Here is an 18,668-nt window from a genome sequence, read left to right on the forward strand (position 1 = left end):
TCCTCTCTTACACCAAACCACACTCTTTCCTCTTAACTTAGAACTTCAGCAATAAACTAAAGCTTAGCAGTTTGATGATTGGCTCCCCTTGAGGGTATGCATTCCCTATTTTCCACAACTGCAACATATTTCTATTATAGTTCGCGTAGTCACAGAACACGTAGTTTTGTATGTCAACATTTTACACAATATAAACTATATATTTAGGACATGAAAAGAACAAGCGAGTATGCTGAAAACATTTAGACACGTGAAGAATGAGAAGTTAAAACAAACTTTTTGAATTGAAGACTTCTGTGATAAACAAAGTGCACGTGCAGCAAATAAATGTAAGAATGAGAAAAAATTTGAATGTGTGGCATGCATCAGAAAGAAGAAAGCATCTTAAAATCACATCAAGATACTTGAAGTTAAATGATATTAACTTTACCAAGCAGCCATCTGTTATTTTATAACAATGAAGAAATGAATAGATCTTTACTTCATAATAAAAGGATCCCCAGCATGACTACATAAGGCTATGAGGTTAAAGCCTCCCCAATTCTTTCTTAAGATGATATTTTACAAAGGAAACAAAGAAACACATCAGCAAAAATGTTGAAATAGACATATCAGTTCCAAGAGAGTGAAAAAAATTTTATGGCTAGAAATCTAATCCCAAGCAACTCATCGATTGATGGGATCACAACCATCCATCAAGCAATGTTTCCTCCTCAATCAGTCAAGTGCATTGCTCATTGCGAGTGCTATGCATATACTAAAAAGAAATGCATATAGGACCCCATACCAGTAACTAAACGACACAGTTATGGTCATTAGTTACATCCTGTCATGAGACATGGTACGCTGTTGAAGTTGAACTGTGGAAGCTGGTATACAGTATTGCAAACACTGTTACAAATAGTGGCTAGAGATTAAAAGAAAAGGAAGAATCATATAGTGTGAACTGTGGAGAAACAAACCGTTAGAACTTCTTCAGATCCCATTTCATCACCGCCATATACAAAAAGTTGCCCTCCTTTATCAATATCTGCTTTACCACTTGCAGACCAGTGTAAGACAATGACAGGTAGCCTACGATTTCCAGATGCCAGCTGTAGCTTAACAACATTATTAGATGATATCCCAGTTTGTTGCCCTTTTGTAGAGGAATTTGAGGAAATGTTCCACAATAATATATCTCCATTTATGTAACCCACGGCAAGGACAGAACCAGTATTAGATGCCCAGCAGAGAGAACAAATTTCTTTCTCCTCTTCTTCATGGTCAGCCAAATTGCCTGAAAGCTCATTGGCCACTCCAGTTGAAGAATCAGTGTGCACGTCACCCTTCAATTGAAGATCTGTGTAACCTCTTACAGTAACAACCTGGCCCTCAGATATATCCCACAGAATTAAAAGTCCATTCTCATAGGCAATCAGCACTCTGCAATAGAATGATAAATTCATTGTGTTGACAATTTAACGAAAACAAACACATACAGAGTATAAGAGAGAGAGAGGGGAGAAGAGAGAAAAGAGGGGGGAGAGAGAGCTCATATAGCATCTAAAGAAACTTATGGTTAAAATTTTTCTACCATTCATTTCACCTCAAAAAGAACTAGAGAGGGCCTTCATTATAACCAATTTGAGTGATCACAGTATTGATTTAATGTTTCAAAGATGAACTGGTAAAATTGAAGAACAAATAACACATACATGGAGACATGCACAGACTCTATGTATAGCACTGATTAATCAAATAACTGAACAAGAAAGGATACTTATTCACTGTGTGTGCCAAATAATGCTTATTTTTTATTTATTTCTTGAAACAATACCATGTTTATTAAAACACAAAATAATCAAGGACTAATTTACTTATGGCATACCATAAAAGAGGAACAATGAAAATCTTGTGATACAAATGTGCAAAATGCTTCATGCAGCTGCAAGATGTGAATTATCTTGACCCATAGATAACAAAGTACAATCATTGATCTAAATTTTCTCACAACCACAAGGTTGCTAGTGACCATTGTTAAGCTACCTTAGTTCTTCTTGTGCAGGAACCTTCATGCCTGGCAGTGCTGATCAATGGCCAGAAGTATTTTATGTGACAACCTATCATGAGAAATCATGATAATCAAGAAGATATTACTGCAATCATAGCTCGGACGTATTTCTGATCAACATGGGAAAAGCCCAAAAATATAGCTATTAATGAGGATTTCTAGAATACAGAGAGGGATGGCCCAAAAATCACAACTTTGAATAGCACTTGGTTTTCTAACATTTCTATATTGTTGGACATTGTAAAGGCTAACCTCGGATCCATCCACCCTACCTCCAAGCTTCACAACTGAACTATGTTTGACAGGTGCTGGAACCTGGACGACATTATGAATATTTTTCCCAAAACATGCTAAGCTCATCTGAAATAATGATCCTCATTTTGGGACTTTTGGACTACCTTAGCCGGAAGCCCAAGAAAACCACAGGAAACATTGTCAAGGATGTCTATATGATTGCCATCTCTCTATCTGTGACACACACCACATAATTAACGCCATCACCACTCACATCCTTTCTTGTCAAATTGGGGTCAGTCAAGGAGGGGCCCCATGGACTGAAATTTCTGCAACTGGTAATCAACTTGATTCATCTAACCAAATTCTGGTCCAGAATTCCTAGCAAAGGCAACTCTAAGCATGAGAGAAGCCTTCCTTGAAACCTACAAGGCCAGGTTGTGAGTGGGAAAATCTACTCCAATAGTCTAATTCAAGAGCATGCAAACAGGGAGCATGAAATTCCATGATTAAGAACCTAGTTGATGTTATTATCCTAGATACTTGCAGGGAGCCCAGTCTGCTAAATATTGGCTCCTTAACTAAGGGCTCTACTGTTCTAGTATGATTGCTATAAATAAAAATCTGTGACAAATAAATGTAAGTTCAAGAAGGGGAATTTGACCTAAATGCATTTTGTCTTTCACATGATTTTAATTCTTCTTTTGTTTATGTGCAGCTTGAATACCCATATGCCCAAGAAAAAGATGAAGGATGAAGGAGAAGGTGGAGAAACATCAGGATTTATATAGATGAATGGAGTCTCAAGTCAAGATAGCCCACATATGTATCAACAGTTCAAAGTAACAAACCAATTTTGATATTTTCTTACTAAATACTTTCTTCTACTTTCTGTTTCTCAAATAGGAAAGACAAGGTTTTAAGGTGAATCATGAATTGGTAGGGTTTAAGTTTCAGTCCAAGCTTAAGAACTCATTTTCGTTTTACATGTTAGGGCATTAATATCCTTTGATTGATGAATTTTCAATCAATGAGTCCTAAGACCCGTAGTTTCGGTATTTACAACAAATTTTTCCTCCTATATAGGAGTGCACAGAACAATGATGACCAATTTTGTTAACAAATTTCCCAATGAACTTGATGGACATCAAAAATGCCTAGCCATGTATGCATTAATTGTTATGGGTGCAATACTATTGCAATTCTTGAATGTTAGAATGAAAATAATGTAGAAACATGATCAACGAAAATTTCTTGGATTAGGAACATCATCAAATGTCAATAATTCAACAGAGCAAAGGACACATAAAATACCTAGTCCCAGAAGTACAAGGTTGTGGCAGAATTCCAATAATTGGTTGAGGACTGACAAAGGAAATGCCAGCTGCTTCCGCAACAAAAGAAGTAAACATAAATAGACGTTCGGTAAACTTAAAGCATATGAATGTTCGTATGAATAACATGAGATCCATGCAATAAAAAAAATATGAGAGCTATTTACAAGCAAAGTTTCATAAATATCAAGATGAGCGAATTACAAGCAAAATTTCTTAAATATCAAGATAATGCCACCGAGATAATGTCTATTGATAATTGGAACATATTTTCTAGGACAACACACATAGTTTTTACTTATTTTATATATTACCATATTTATTACGTAAAATTAAATTAACAAAGTCATTGATGTCTAAAAATATATTTTTATTTTTTAAAAATATATATTCGTTTTAAGGTGATTTATGAAGTATGTTCGTCAAACTTGTAGATGGATTCAAGAAGGAAGAAGAATAACCGCTGGAGGTTCAAGTGGTGCGATTCAAAGTGAAGAAAGGTGCGGTAACTAGATTGAAATAGCATTTGACCTATGGTTACCCCGATGCAACTGCACATAATAAAATGTCCACAAGAGATTTGATAGCTGATGAAGCACTTTCATGACCTTAGGGAGGGCAAGAAAAAAAGCCTAGAAAAACAAACAAAGATTGATCAGTGGACAGCTGAGCCACCTCACTCCAGGATCCGAAGGACTATGAGGCATCAAATCCAAATGACATAGAGGAGGCCTTGATTCAGGCTACTATACAAGACTTGATGAGTGGTAGAGAAAAAGGTTGTGAAGCACAAGGCACAATTTGGGCTCTCATAGAACGAGAGGGTTCTGGTTTTCAATCCACAAAAGAAGATCCAAGTTTCAGAAAGAGCCAATCAGTGAGAGATTATTGGTAAGAGTCGCAATCGAATAGCAACTATGTTGGGGGCTTTTACTAAGAAGAATAAAAAGAAGCCCAGAGATGTACTAGCAGGGGCCATCATTCATGACTTAGATCCACGTGCCTTCCTGGCAAAGGCTCTAAGTAGTAAAGCAATGATTCCATGATCATCAAGGATAAGAAAAGTGACACATGGAGAGACATTGCTTCTTCATTCCATTGCAAACACATGCTTACACATATCACAAATAACACCTACTACCATTCACGTATTAGCTCCATCCAAAAAGCTAATCAGCATGTTGATCCTTCAAGGGTGAGGGATATCCATAGTGATTTGCTTGATAATAGCAAGGGAGAGTTGGAGAGATGGATAGCTTCCTATCAATGCAAGTGGGACACTTATGGATTCACATTGATGTGTGATGGTAGGAAAAGACCTAGCAAGCGAAGCATCATCACTCTTTGTTATAGCATGTCAAGAAAATATTCTTTCTCATATTGTTATAGCATGTCAAGAAAATATTCTTTCTCATATTGATGGACGTAGGCAAGAACAGTAGGATGAAGTAGGCAGTGAAGACAGTCCAGGCCGTCATTATGTTCACATATAAACGCACTATGTTGGCTTTGATGAGAAAGCACATCAAGACAAAATACTAAGGCCAATGGTCGCCCACTTCGCCACGCACTGCATTGCACTCAATAGCCTCATCAAGAAGGCAAGCCCATGCCAGATGCTTGTGAGTGCAGTGGCATGAAAGTAGATATGCTCGGAGCGGCATAGAAGAGAGCCATACAAAGGAGTTAGCGACAAGCCAGTAGTTCTAAAAGAAGGCCAAGAGAGTAGTTAGGGCACTCACCCCTCTATATTGAGTGCTTGGAGCTGCAGATTGTGAGAAATACCCCCAGTTGGTCTTCTTGTATCATATATGGTGATTGCCAAGGCCGAAATCAAGTAGGCGGATCCGAAAAATGTTGATGAGTATATTAATATCATTAAGGAAAGATGGAATTACCAAATAGGCGGGGGGTAATAACTGAATTGTAACTAGCAATCCAAGCACAATTCTCAATGCTTGTTTTTTCTTATAATGCTTGCTAATTAAATCAATTGTATGCTTGGCAGCCTACTACCTCAACCAAGGTTCCAATATAATGTCCTGGACTATGAACGAGGTTCCGATATCTATAAGCAACATAGACTCTCCATAAGGGACTAGATGTCAGTACATACTTTGGAATTCAAATATATTTGATATATATATATATATGCTAAAAATTATGCATTATCTTTTTTTTTATTTATTACAATTACATCCATCAAGTAATCATAGGCTTCTCAAAACCAATATGAAATAAAATAATATTAAAATTCCAAGATCCCTAAACCTTAAAATAATCATAACAACCAAAAGTTAAAAAATAAAAAATATTGAATTGGTATCTCACCAATACGCTTCCGCATACCGAGTGTTGATACAATACCATATTATACTAACACAGTACCAGACTGGTACAGTATCTAGTACCAAGATTGTGAACCATTTGCTAAAGGAATAACATCTATCTTACCAGTAACAACATTTGCTGGAATATGATATGGCAACCTCAAAAGCTTTCCATCTTCATCATTGTATTTCAATACAGAGAATAACCCATTCTCATCACCAATATACCTACAAACAGCAATGAAAATATTTGTTGGTTTTTCTGATAAAAAATTCTCCAACAAGCCTGCTAGCAGCTGACAAGAGATGTAACCAAATCAATTTCCAGATTTGTATCTGTAGCGCACATTAAATAGGTTCCTTGGACTACAGCAAAAGCAGTCATGTTGGCTTCCCATTGTAAGCAGTAAACTAGCTGTCTGAATTCCAGATTCCAAACCTGCCAAAGTGAATGAGCCCCATGATAGATGTGCATACATGACAATAAGAGACCAGAAATTGTGTCAGAAGATTAACATTCATGTGAAAATAGGCTTATAGATGATTGCTATGCAAATTAAGTGAGTCTGAGTTTACTGCAGTATTGTGAGATGCATGCAGAGAACACAGGAACAATATAAGGAATAATAACATCTCCAAACTGCAACAACTGAGTAAATAATTTACAAGTGTTATTTTCCCCTTGGGAGCCTAGCTGAAAATTGGGGTGATGCAATAATCAAACCCGGGTGATTGATAAATTCTCCTAAAGGACCTTTTCCACTGGTTTCAACTGATAAAAAGCAGTATAGGTTCCGAAGATTATCATAGACCAACAGAAATCATAGAAGGAAAAAAAGAATAATGCAAGAAGAGAATTGATGAATCTACCTCAAGACAACATGGGATTTACCCTGGAAATTACCTACATAAAAATTACATTAAGATTAAAAACTTTGGAGAGTTAAACTTGGCCCATAGCTTACAGATTTACCATGTGCTAAGGATTTTTGTAGGACACAAAGATTATTTGTCCACAATTACCTGGTGCTGCATGAGATCCCAGGAAAATAAAAGTTGTTTTTTTTTCATCACATCTTTGAGTTGCTCAAAATTTTCTTGCAAACTAATCATCAAACTATCTGGCTAATTTTTCCTTTGTCCAATCTCGGAATTGAGGAATTTTAGGTCCATATTTGGAGCTCGTCTGTAGGGTCATCAAACAGAGCAGACCCTGAACACAGTTTTTCTAAATGCCCTTTGGCCTATTCACGTGATGAAGCAAAGGTCCTGCTATTATGATTTCCCTTTAAGCAATGCTCTCTAACGCTCTCTAGAGTGACATAAGGCAACAGTCATATTCTAAAGCTTTTTGTAGGACCATTGTTATTTCCTTTTAAGCAATGTGCTCTAAAGCGACATAAGGCAACAGTCATATTCTAAAACTTTTGGTTTACATTTCATTTAAAATATTTATTTAATGAAATTTCACATATAAATTTCTCATTTGTAATTGGTCCAACTTGATGTCTTTCTTCTGTGCAAAGAACTCAATGTCTTTATTATATTTTTTTAAAAAAATGAGTCAAGCTATGATCACCCAACTTCAAAGGAATAGAGTGAACCACAATTGCCTTCAAATCCAAGAAGGCCTGCCATTTAGTACAGCTGATAAGGGAATGTTCTTTCCAGAAGTACTCAAAGGCCTATCTATAAGTGGTCTATCTTGTAATGGATGGAGAAAATTATAAATAGGTCCAAGGCAAATGAACCTTGCCAAATAGTGTAATATTAGCAAATGTTCAGCAATCTTTTATGGATATGTTATTTTTATTATGTGCCTGACCATATATGCGAAGCTACTAGAGAAGATTATAAGCTAATATCTGATAATGATAAAAGAAACTGAAGGCATATTATGAAGATAAATAATGCATGAGAAAGAAAAGATACCTGGATTTCATTCTCATTTGAGACACCAACAAGAAATCCTTGGTTATGTAGAAACTGCAATAGACAGTACACTAAATTACCAAAAGAAAGAAAAAGTTTTCTTAAAGAAGATAGTGAAGAAGGGACAACAAATTGGATACCAAAAAAACATACAGAATAAGTAATTCCTTGTGAACCATATTGCATTCGGAGAACTCCATAGCCACAGAAGTATGGTTTATGGATGGATAATTCCATTATATTGCACATATGAAGTAGAAATGTGGCTTATGGATGAATAATTTCATTTTACTGCAAGTATGAAGTAGAAAAATGGTTTATGGATGGATATCTCCATTATATTTGTCTATGAAGTTGTACCTATTTCCAGCGTTATGCATATGTTAATTAGTACCTTATCTAACAAGAAAAACTTTCTGGAAGTTCACGTTCTTTGTTTAAATAGTCTGGCTGAGGACTTGATCGTTTTCCTTTTCTAATGTGTAGCTTCCATTGCTAAAACACAATGGCGTTACTCACATAACACTGAATCACTTTCTAATCCACTACAGTAAAATTAGACCTACTCTACCAGCACAAGATTATCAATGACCAAGGGACCATCACCAGAAACAGCAAAATTAACATACTTAAAACCCCAAAAGACCTCATCTAGATCCATGAACGTTTATCCAGGGTTTCAGCTTAACATCATTCAATTTTGGCCAGCTTGGCCAAAATTTCAGATTTTGCTATAAGTTCAGGCCATATTTCCACTATAATTATCTTCAAAGTTCTATGACAAACATTGAGAACATATCTATCAAAATTACTCACACAAGACTCCTCTTTCATCTTTTTTTTCCCTAGCCCGATCCTGGTTTGATAGATATTCTGGCACCACTCCTATGTATTATCTGTATCATTGATTTCACAGTTACCAGCATATTGATGCAAATTTAAATCCTTTTTTCATACTCCACAATTAACATTATCAAATTTCCTCTCTTTTTTAGGATCTTGAGGAAAAAGGATATCACAGCTTTTTACATACTTCCACTTATGTTGGTATTTTTCTTAATATGCTAGCAGCTCCATATGTGCTATTAAGGCATCTTCTCTCAATCTCGTAACACAATCATCTCATTTATCTTCAATAGCAGAATCATATCAATTTGTTGCTATAACTATAAGAATGGGCTCAATAAAATCCACAAAGGACCCACCAAAGTAAGGCCTTGGTGCAACTGTAAGGTTGCTCCATTGAGACTGGGAGATCACAGGTTCGAAACATGGAAACTTGCTCTCTGCATGCAGGGATAAGGCTGTGTATATCTGATCCTCTCCATACCCCACCATGGTGGAAGCCTTGTGCACTGACCACCCTTTTTTTACCCACCGAAGAAAGTGATATATAAGATAGGAGAGAGAGGGGTTACTATAGAAGATGCCAAAGGAAGCTACTGATGGAGCCTAAGAAACTAGAATTCATAGTGCCAAATATGTCATTAACTCTATTGAATAAAACTTCAAAATATCACCAAATTTCATGATTATAGAGGCCTTTTGATGCAATTATGTGATGCAAAAGCACAGCAGAAAAGATTGATATTTAAGTGTAGATCAAAATAATAATAGTAAGAAGAGGTGTGTCTAGGAGTATATTCTTATAATATTTATTTACCATTGAAAAACTATTTACGTATAAATTTGAAACATAAACTGCTGCTTTCAGCTCTCATCTCCAGCGTTACATGGTTCAATTATGGTAGTTGCTGTGAAAGCAACTTACGTATCCCTGGATTAGCAGAACTACCATTATATCCCATTGGAATACCATACCCACATGGAATAAACACACAATCAGGTTAATCCGGAATCTTGAATTGCAATCAGCATAATTAAAACTAGAAGAGAAGAAAGAAAAAGAAAAAAAATATATATATGTCTCGATAGAGAATTATCAAATTTCAGCATGTGGCTGAAGAAGTGGACCATACCTCTAAGTTACAAGGAGCAGCTATTGGACATATAGGTATTAGGGATATCAATTACAGAGATTTTATTTGGTATGGAATTATTGTGTATTTGCTGAATTATTGCTGCATTATTCAACGCCCTCCTCAGATTGCATGTGGAATTGCTAGTAAAGAAAGTAAAAAAACAATATAAACTAGTTGCACGAGATTAAAGCCCCTTTTAAATGTTACAAACCTCTAAGTATTTGTAGGGCACCTTCTTTGGGGATATAAGAAGGCCTTCAATATTGTCACCTCCAATAATTTTTATTCTACCATCCCTGCAATTACAGGTTAAAAAAAAATGTTACGCAAAAAACCCAGGCCAAACTATCAGGAAGGTGCATAGCATATTGGCCATGATGTTAGATCTTGTAACAGGCAAAAAATGAAGGCTTTTATGTGCATGGAGGCTTAGCTAAGCATTTTACATTGCAGGACTGATGTCTCGATCACTCATTTTCTTAAAAAGTTACTAATCTTCACAACAACTATTAACAAACTATCAGTATTATGGCTACAGCGCAGCAGGCTAAGATCAAAATAAAAACTATAGCTATCAGCTAGGCTATGTGGGTGTTGGAGTAAGTTTCTAAGGAAGCAATTACAGTATTTTAAATTCTTCAGTTATGCTTGAAATTCAACAAGTAATAAAAAAACAAGCAATTACTCTGAAATTCAAAAGAACCATGTATGTCCTGGGACTCACCATGCTAAACCAGCATGCAGTGGCATGGACAAATATAAAATGCAGCATGTAGATATGCAAAAGGCACACAAAAATATGGAAATTGGAAAGTATTCAGTATTTTATAATGTAAACTGGTGACATAAAGACATGTAAAAACATCTAAAAGAGAAGTTTGATTCAGCTAAGCAAGCTTACTACTATACATGTACGTTGTTGCTAAAAAGCATAAACCAAACAGATGAGTTAAATACTATTCAGTATTTTTGCACATAATAAGTTCAAAATTGTTTTTCAATTACCTCCAGCTAATGATGGCCAAACTATGCAGCTAGTTCTGGGCATACCGAACCAGATCAGTCAGGGACAGCATAGTTCAGCCTATTAAACCCCCTTCGCCCTCCCCTCTTCGCTCTCAAACACCCCCATTCCCTCTGCATTCAAGGGTTTCCAGTACGTTCCTCCCTCTCCCACCCCCTCCCTTCCTCCCTCCACTCCCCCCCCCCTCTCTCTCTCTCCCTCTCTCGCTCGCTCGCTCCACTAGGGTTAGGGTTAGGGTTTCCCTCAGTCCTCCCCCTTCCACCCTCCCTCCTTAGCTCTCCCCCCCCCCCTCTCTCACTCCGCTAGGGTTAGGGTTTCCCTTGGCCTTCCACATCCCTCCCTCTTCGTCTCTCCTTTTCTTCCTCTCCCCCTTTCCTCTCCATATTTTCGATGCATCCCGGCATGGCACAGTACAGATCCGAATTGTACCGAACCGGTTGCTAGTCGGTACGACCTCCGTTACCGATTCGGTAAACCTTTCCTCCAACATTGCACATAGATCAAGAAAGAAACAATAGTAAAAGAAAAGGAATAGAGTGTTCATCTTTTTCATGGGTATGGTTGTTTATGGGCATGGGGTAGCAACACATTCATTGGTTTGAGGCCCAATTTGGGTTGAGTAAATTTGGGCAAGAAGCAAGCTGGGGGCAAATTTTTAGGACCACAAGTATTTTTTACTAAGTATGGTCAACCCTAACATAGTCCAAAGCCCATATGCAATTTTATTATAGCACTTGTAATCTTCTAGATCTCCTCTTCTAACCCACCCAATTCTCTCTCTTTCCTTACCATCATTCAGTCCTTTTCTCAACACCACTCCTCATCCTCATCTCAACCTATAATTCCCTGCATTACTTTCAACACCACAATCCACCTCCAACTTTGCCACAAAACCTCATTTTCCCTAGCTTATATATATCAACAAAATAGATTATTATAAGTGTTCAGACTAGAAACTATAGACTCATGCAACTAGGAAGCACCTCTGCAAGGTTCAGTTACCCTTAGAACCTAGAGAATGAAGTAGGCAAGGTTTGATAAGCAAACAAGGGCAGAAAATAATGATTGAACATTGCAATATTAAGTTCTAATGACTGCGACACTAGGTGGATGAATTAAAAAGAAACAGCTGAACATCTTGCAAAGATGGCAAGACGTGATGGAACATGTAGATGTTGAGACAGTGAGTTTCTAGAGGCTATTGAAGGAAGAATGAAGCAGTCGTAAGCCTTCTCTCTCTCTCTCTCTCTTTTTTTTTAAGAAATCTTATGCGAATTGAAAAGCATGTCATGTTCCCACAAGCACACAAAAAAAGAGTCGCAATTAGGTTATAATCACCACCTCTTCATGGATTCCTTCTCCATCTTCTATGCCCATCAAAAGAATCCCAATGTTTATCCTTCTTCAACTCTTGTTCCCATAACAACAATTTACAACCATAGGTTAAATGCTATCTGGAACCAGGGATTTTGTTTCAATACTCAGCATCAAAGCAGGTTCTTTCCTATAATATAAAATCCTATATCATCAAGAATAGTATAAGATTTTAATCGCCTGCAATTGGTTAAGTTGACAAGGAGGCTGCAAAGAAGTTAAAAGGTTATGGAGTAAATTGTTAATAATGGGCCACGAATACGTACAGTCTTTAGTATAGAATATAATCAAGGGTTGTATACTAGAATACAGCCTTATGAATTTGTTCTTAAGAAACTGAGAGCAAAGAGAGATATCTTAGGCTTATGAAAGAAATTTGCCAAAGTGCCCAAATTATAAAGAGGTCAAGCTTCATCCTCATTTTTTTTTACATTGCTGTTTAAACTATGACTTAAAAAAAAAAAAAACATTAACATCAAGTAGATTATAACAGAATTACTAAAGTACAGAGCTGGATGGTAGGAAGATTCTGACAAAGCATGGTAACCTAGTGAACTTTTATGAAGCTTTTCAAGTGGTAAATGTCCTTGGGAATGAAAAGTCCTATGCATACTGAAACATCATGCTTCAATAGATTGCTTCAATTCTTTTAAATTAAAAAAAAAAAGAGCTAGAGCAGGAGAAAGCCTGGTCAAAATCTGGTGAGGATGGGATTCAAACCAAGGTCACTGGTATCAACATCCAATGATTTTGCCAACTGAGCCAGTTGACATCCTCATTCCATAGAACTGTTCCTTGCTCGAGAAGAAAATAAAGGCATTCTCTTCTAGAGAATTTTTTAAAGTCTCTAGCCCTAGTTATCATTAGCAAGGGCCTAAGGACACTGATGATAGATATCTGATAGATGTGAAGGGGAATGCTATGTGTTGGGCTGTGCAAAGGAACGTCATTTGTGCCGCAATCAAGATTACCATCAAGCTCATGAACCTGGTATCTTACTGATGAATTAGTTTTACTTAGATATTATTTGTGTCATTAGAACATGTGGTCCAATATTCCAGGGTCTAGGGAAGGTCAGATGTACGCAACCTTATTCCCGTGTGTGCGGAGAGGCTATTTTTGTGTTTTGAACCCATAACTTCTAGGCTGCAATGGAGCAAAGTTACCACTGCACCAAGGCTCGCCCTCTAAACCACCATTATTAATCAATTCCTAGATTGCCAAGATTATTCCTAGAAGGACAAGATTCTGTAGAAAGCTTCAGCTCTTAGAGGAAGAGGAGACACCTAGATACAAAGGATCATCCAGTTCTTTCCAGTTGATCTCTAATCCTAGCATCATTGAAAACATAGAACACCAATAATACCTACATTTAGAGCCACCATTGTGATTTTAAAAAAAAATCAGGTCAATGAAAAGACACCTTACATTTCATTTAGGAGAAACTTGTCTTGAACTATTTCACAAAGATGGATGTGGAATCTAGGTTTCAGTAACATAAATCATTTAGTTGCAAGAACAGAAAAACAGAGAATTTTCAAACTCACAATGTTCCAATTGCCAAGAGCCGTTGAATTGGGTCAAAAGCCAAATGCGATGCAGTATATGGAATGCCATAATGCACAGCAATTTGTAGGTCCAGGTCAGCTGAGGCCATATATCTATTTTGTGCTTTATGCTGTGCCAGTAAAATAATGAAAAAAAGGTCAACAGAACAAGTACATATCATGTGGATAAGCTGATCTAAATCTAAATAATATCAGCCTGTTCCCATGTAAAACAAAGCATTTAAGGCATGAAACTGAACTATAGAGTAAATTTTAAAAGAACAATATACCACCACCTACATAGTCTGAAGCAACATTAAATGTGTGGAAGAAAACACAAAATGATTATATATATCCATCACATTTTCAAATTGACTTACACTATTACCATCCGAAAGCATATTTGTCACATGCAAATTTTCAAGGAATAAGATCCTAAAGATACCTTGGCATGATGATGCATATCAATTTTTGTTAGATTTGACATGTAACTCAACAGGCCCAACAAGTGGGGCATGCTCGCTAAGAGTATATGATATCCTAGTACAATTCAATGAGTAGGTATCCATAAGCTGATGGAGCCCAGAAAACCTAGAGATGGCTAGCACCAGCCTATCAAGCGACCCTTTTAAACAAGCTCCTGGACGGAATGGTAACAGCAACTTTGCTCATATTAAGGCAGCATGAAAAGTTTCTCAATGCAACACATGGACACTGACAGTGGCAATGCATGTTGGCAACAAGAAAATCTCGATAGCCATGAAAAGGAAGTAGTTTTTCTTTGAGTGGAACTGTGAAAGTGAACAGGGAGTAGAATCGAATCTGGCAATTGTACACAAGAAGAAACATCGATGTGCATATAGAAAGCAGAAAAAGGAAATTATTTTAACGGAACTGGTTGATAATGAAGAATGCCTTTTGTACTAACATGGTCTATTGCATCTTTTGTATTATATAAATCAAATTGGTCGAGTGATCAAAATATTGCTTCATATGTTCATCTCAAGGTTCACAAACTTGATTTTGGCTTCAGATTTGACTAGGCCGAAGGAGTTTTAGTTTCGATAGTTTCCACAATTTCAGCTCCAATATCGGTAGTTTGGCAATAAAAAAATAGAAAAATCAAAGAGAAATCAGAAAATAAGTACATATAAGAAAACATAAACAAGCAAGACCACAAGAACAGTAACTGGGCATCATTTGGGATGATATTATATTATTTGGGATCTTTTTGGTGTATAGTGTTAGTTGCTTGGGCATTGACTAATTACGGATCATAAAGATGTAAAAGAAAAAAGAAAGTACAAGAAACAACATGTTTCACATCATTCTAGGGTGTAATATCAATGTCTGCCAAACTGATCCAAATTGTCAAATTTGCGGCGTATCAAACCAAACCGATGTAGAACTAGATCGATTTGCAGGTTCAGTTTGGAACTCAGTGCGAACCGGCCCAAGTCACTCAAAGCCAAATATAACTACCCTGTTCCGAGCAGTTCCACTCGATTTGGCTGGCCGAACCAACTAGAGTTTATAAAAACCCTTCTAGTTCCCCATTTAATCCTTAGTTGCTAACTACTCTCTCCCTCACTCGCTCTGGCCGCATGGGGAACCTTGCAAATGGCCTCTACCTTCCAAACTCTCCTTGCCTCCCTATCTCTCTCTCTCTAGATACCATGCAAGGCCTCGCCTGTACTCATGGTGGCCATGGCTCCTCTACCAAAGCCACCACCACCATCATCTCCAAGACCAATATCCACTGATAAAAAGACAAACCCCTTTTTCTCCCTCTCTACCTCCCTCCTCTCTCTCTCTCTAAATCTAGGGCAAAACACTAGATTGCGTGAATCTACACTAGATTGGCACCAGTATGCATGTCATGTGTTGGTATGATACTGTACCGAATTATACCGTGCCAATCGAGTACCTGACCAGTATGGATCACAATTCCGATTTTGACAACAATCAAGCATATAGGAACTGAATGTCCATAAAAATATGAGGATAGTTAGTATGAATTGAAAATTAAATTTTCAGTAAGCAACAAAAAAGCAAGAAATCCATATTTTGCTTAGAAAAAATTGCAATATCTTCACTTAAATGTCAAAAAATATCATAATAGATCTGCAATATCTAGTATATTTATAGGATAGGAATCAAGAGACTTATCTAAAATTTCATTTGTGTTAAAACTTCTCACCATGTAGAAGATTTCTCGAGAAACTTGCAAACCTTCTCTTTGGCAGCCCAATGTACTTCACAAAGCCCCCTTCTCTTTCCCCTAACAAGATTTCTCGAGAAATCATAAAATCTCTAAAGCCTTGAAATATTAATATTCATCTTAAATTTCTTTGAACCAAACACCTAAAGATTTCTAACTTCTCAAAAATGTAAAATTTAAGATTAATTTTAACAAATAGTTCTAACTTCTAAGTCTTCTGAAAGTTCATAATGATGAACAAAAATGATCAAAGTACAGTGCAAATTGTCCATATATGCATTAAATGCCGCCTACAAGTCAGTTTTGGCCATAACAATAAAGCAAGATTCGGATTAGCATCCACAAAATGTAATACATCTCAATTTCATTTTGAGTTTACACTGAAACTTTGGGCTATGGTATATTTGTAAGAAAACTTTATGAGTTCCACAAGGATTAAGATAAACATGAATTTAAACTCCACATAGTGGTTCGAGGATTTTAACATTGGCATCATCACCAGATTTGCATGAAAGTATTTCCAGATAAGGAAGTTCCAGAAGTCTGAAAGGTTGGCTAGGAAAAGGTAGTAACAGCAACGCATTATGCAGAGCAAGCATAAACTGCCAGTCATTTACCTTTGCGAACAGATACAAAAGAATCAATCATACAAAGGTGTGTATGCACAAGCACAATGTTTGATGTCGTTATTTAAAGTATCTGTACATATGACACCTTATACATCTGATTACAAACTGGATGGTACAGTACTAACTTGGGGTATTGTAGAGCTTGAAATATTGACCAAGCATCAGCTAGCTCGCTGCAAGTCTACAATGTACAGGGATATGTTGGGCAATCAACACTTTTAGACCAAAAATAACGTCAATTTTTTAAGTAACATTTGCTTTCTTGGTAATAGTGTAGGAGCGACACTTTGTAATCGCAGATATTTAAAATAATCAAGAACAATAAATAAAAATAGGGTCCCTACTAAGTTAGAGTGGAGGAAAATTGAGATGGCTCAAAACTTTTCCTCAAATACCTGAGCAATAAATTCCTTTATAACGCCTGGATGATTGGATAAGTCAATTGTAGATTGATGACGAGTCAGCTTAGTAGAAGGACATCAAATTCAGAACAACAACTGGACCCTCGTTGTTTCGATTCCTTCCTTTTGAGGCTCAGCCACGTCCTTTTTAATCTAAATTGCATTGAAATTGATAACCAATTGTAGGCCTAAAATCAGAACCAGCTTCTTTGGAAGAAAATCTCAAAAATCAGAAAATTTATTCTTTTATCTCAGAACTAGATGTGGGCATAGAATCAAAACCACATTTTTTTGCAAGAAAAATTGAAACTAAAGAATTCAAGAAACCAACAAATATATCAATCCCAAAACTCCAAACAGAAGAATTCAAGAAAGCACAAGCGATCTGATCGAGAGATCACAGGCGATCGCATGAGTTGTTAGTACCTTGGGCACGGCCTTCTGGAAGAGGCGCCTGGCGAACATCAGCTCCGCCTCTTTCCGTTCTTCGATGCCAGCCTCTGGGATTCGTAGAAGAGAAGGGACAAAAGAAAAGAGGATAAGAGGGATCTGGGTTCTCGCTGAGAGATTGCGCTGCACGCCGGCGGGGAGGAGAGAGATCGGTGGGCCGGGAGACGGAGAAGGAAGGAGGAGGCGATGGCTTGGAGGCCGGTTCTTGAGGTGGACGGAAGAGAGAATGGCGGATATACTGTTATTTTGCCCTCGGGGATATCAAGGATTACCTCTCCGGTGCCTCGATGACGAAATCCTACCTGTTCGTCGGACGCTATTTTCCTGATCGGACGGCTGTGTTCTTTGACCAGGTCCCTTGTATACATGCAGAGAAAGAGAGAGACCAGGGATTAGAATGCTGTACATGAGAATTTTTTTTTTTTTTTGCAAAAAAAATAAAAAAACGTTGCGTCTAAAATATGGAGAAAAAAAACTAGCGTACGCGCAAGGTGCAGTTTTTTATTATAATTATTTTTAAAAATAATATAGAATAAATACAATAAAATAGATAATAAAATAAAATATAATAAAATAAATATAAGAGTTTAATTATTTTTAAAATAAAAAATGTATTAATAATATTAGTAATATATTCATATGGCTTGGTGCAAGTTGAGCCTTTATTATTATTATTATATATAATAGATAATAGATAAATAGATAATAAATTATATAATCAAATAGAATAAGTATAACAACTCTATTTTTTATTCAAAATAAAGTTCATATTGATAATATTATGCAAAAATAAAAAACTCTACGTTCCAATTTTTTAATATATATATTAAATTATTAATAAAATAAAGATTTAAAATTATCAAACTCTAAGATTCGCTTTCCAGCAGGATATAGCAGTGACTGGCGTATCAATTTGGGCACGCAAACAGCATGAGATAATATATGTCAAGGTTTAATATTGCAGTTATAAACATTATTACATAATAATTGTTACGGGGCATTATTTGGTGTGATAATAATTTATAATAATACAAATAAGGTAATGCTACAGTACTCTCTATTTTTCTTGAAGTACGTACTGTGTGCCATTTATTTTCAAATGAATCTAATGACAGGATGACCAGAAGCGGTGGTTTTAGGACCTGGTTTTCTTTTTT

The 18,668-nt window shown here is 36.5% G+C and overlaps 1 protein-coding gene across 5 annotated transcripts in view; it reads right to left on the minus strand.

The window, feature by feature from the left end:
* Nucleotides 1-17,873, minus strand: part of LOC103709502 — a 28,935-nt gene extending 11,062 nt beyond the window's left edge. For 2 of the 5 annotated variants that reach the window (XM_039124296.1, XM_039124294.1), the window contains exons 1-8: nt 17,488-17,873; nt 13,811-13,941; nt 10,077-10,161; nt 7,884-7,937; nt 6,299-6,390; nt 6,076-6,179; nt 3,602-3,671; nt 963-1,425 (exon numbers count right to left, since the gene is read on the minus strand). In XM_039124296.1, coding sequence (XP_038980224.1) covers nt 963-1,425; nt 3,602-3,671; nt 6,076-6,179; nt 6,299-6,390; nt 7,884-7,937; nt 10,077-10,161; nt 13,811-13,941; nt 17,488-17,526 — 1,038 coding nt within the window. In that variant the 5' untranslated portion in view covers nt 17,527-17,873. Of the gene's footprint in view, nt 1-962; nt 1,426-3,601; nt 3,672-6,075; nt 6,180-6,298; nt 6,391-7,883; nt 7,938-10,076; nt 10,162-13,810; nt 13,942-16,010; nt 16,092-17,055; nt 17,215-17,487 lie in introns of all 5 variants that reach the window. The other 3 variants (XM_039124295.1, XM_039124297.1, XM_039124298.1) reach the window with 3 other exon arrangements.
* Between the last annotated feature and the right edge of the window lie 795 nt (nt 17,874-18,668).

This window comes from Phoenix dactylifera, chromosome 3 (genome assembly GCF_009389715.1).
Source record: "Phoenix dactylifera cultivar Barhee BC4 chromosome 3, palm_55x_up_171113_PBpolish2nd_filt_p, whole genome shotgun sequence".
Classification (NCBI taxonomy): Eukaryota; Viridiplantae; Streptophyta; class Magnoliopsida; order Arecales; family Arecaceae; genus Phoenix; species Phoenix dactylifera.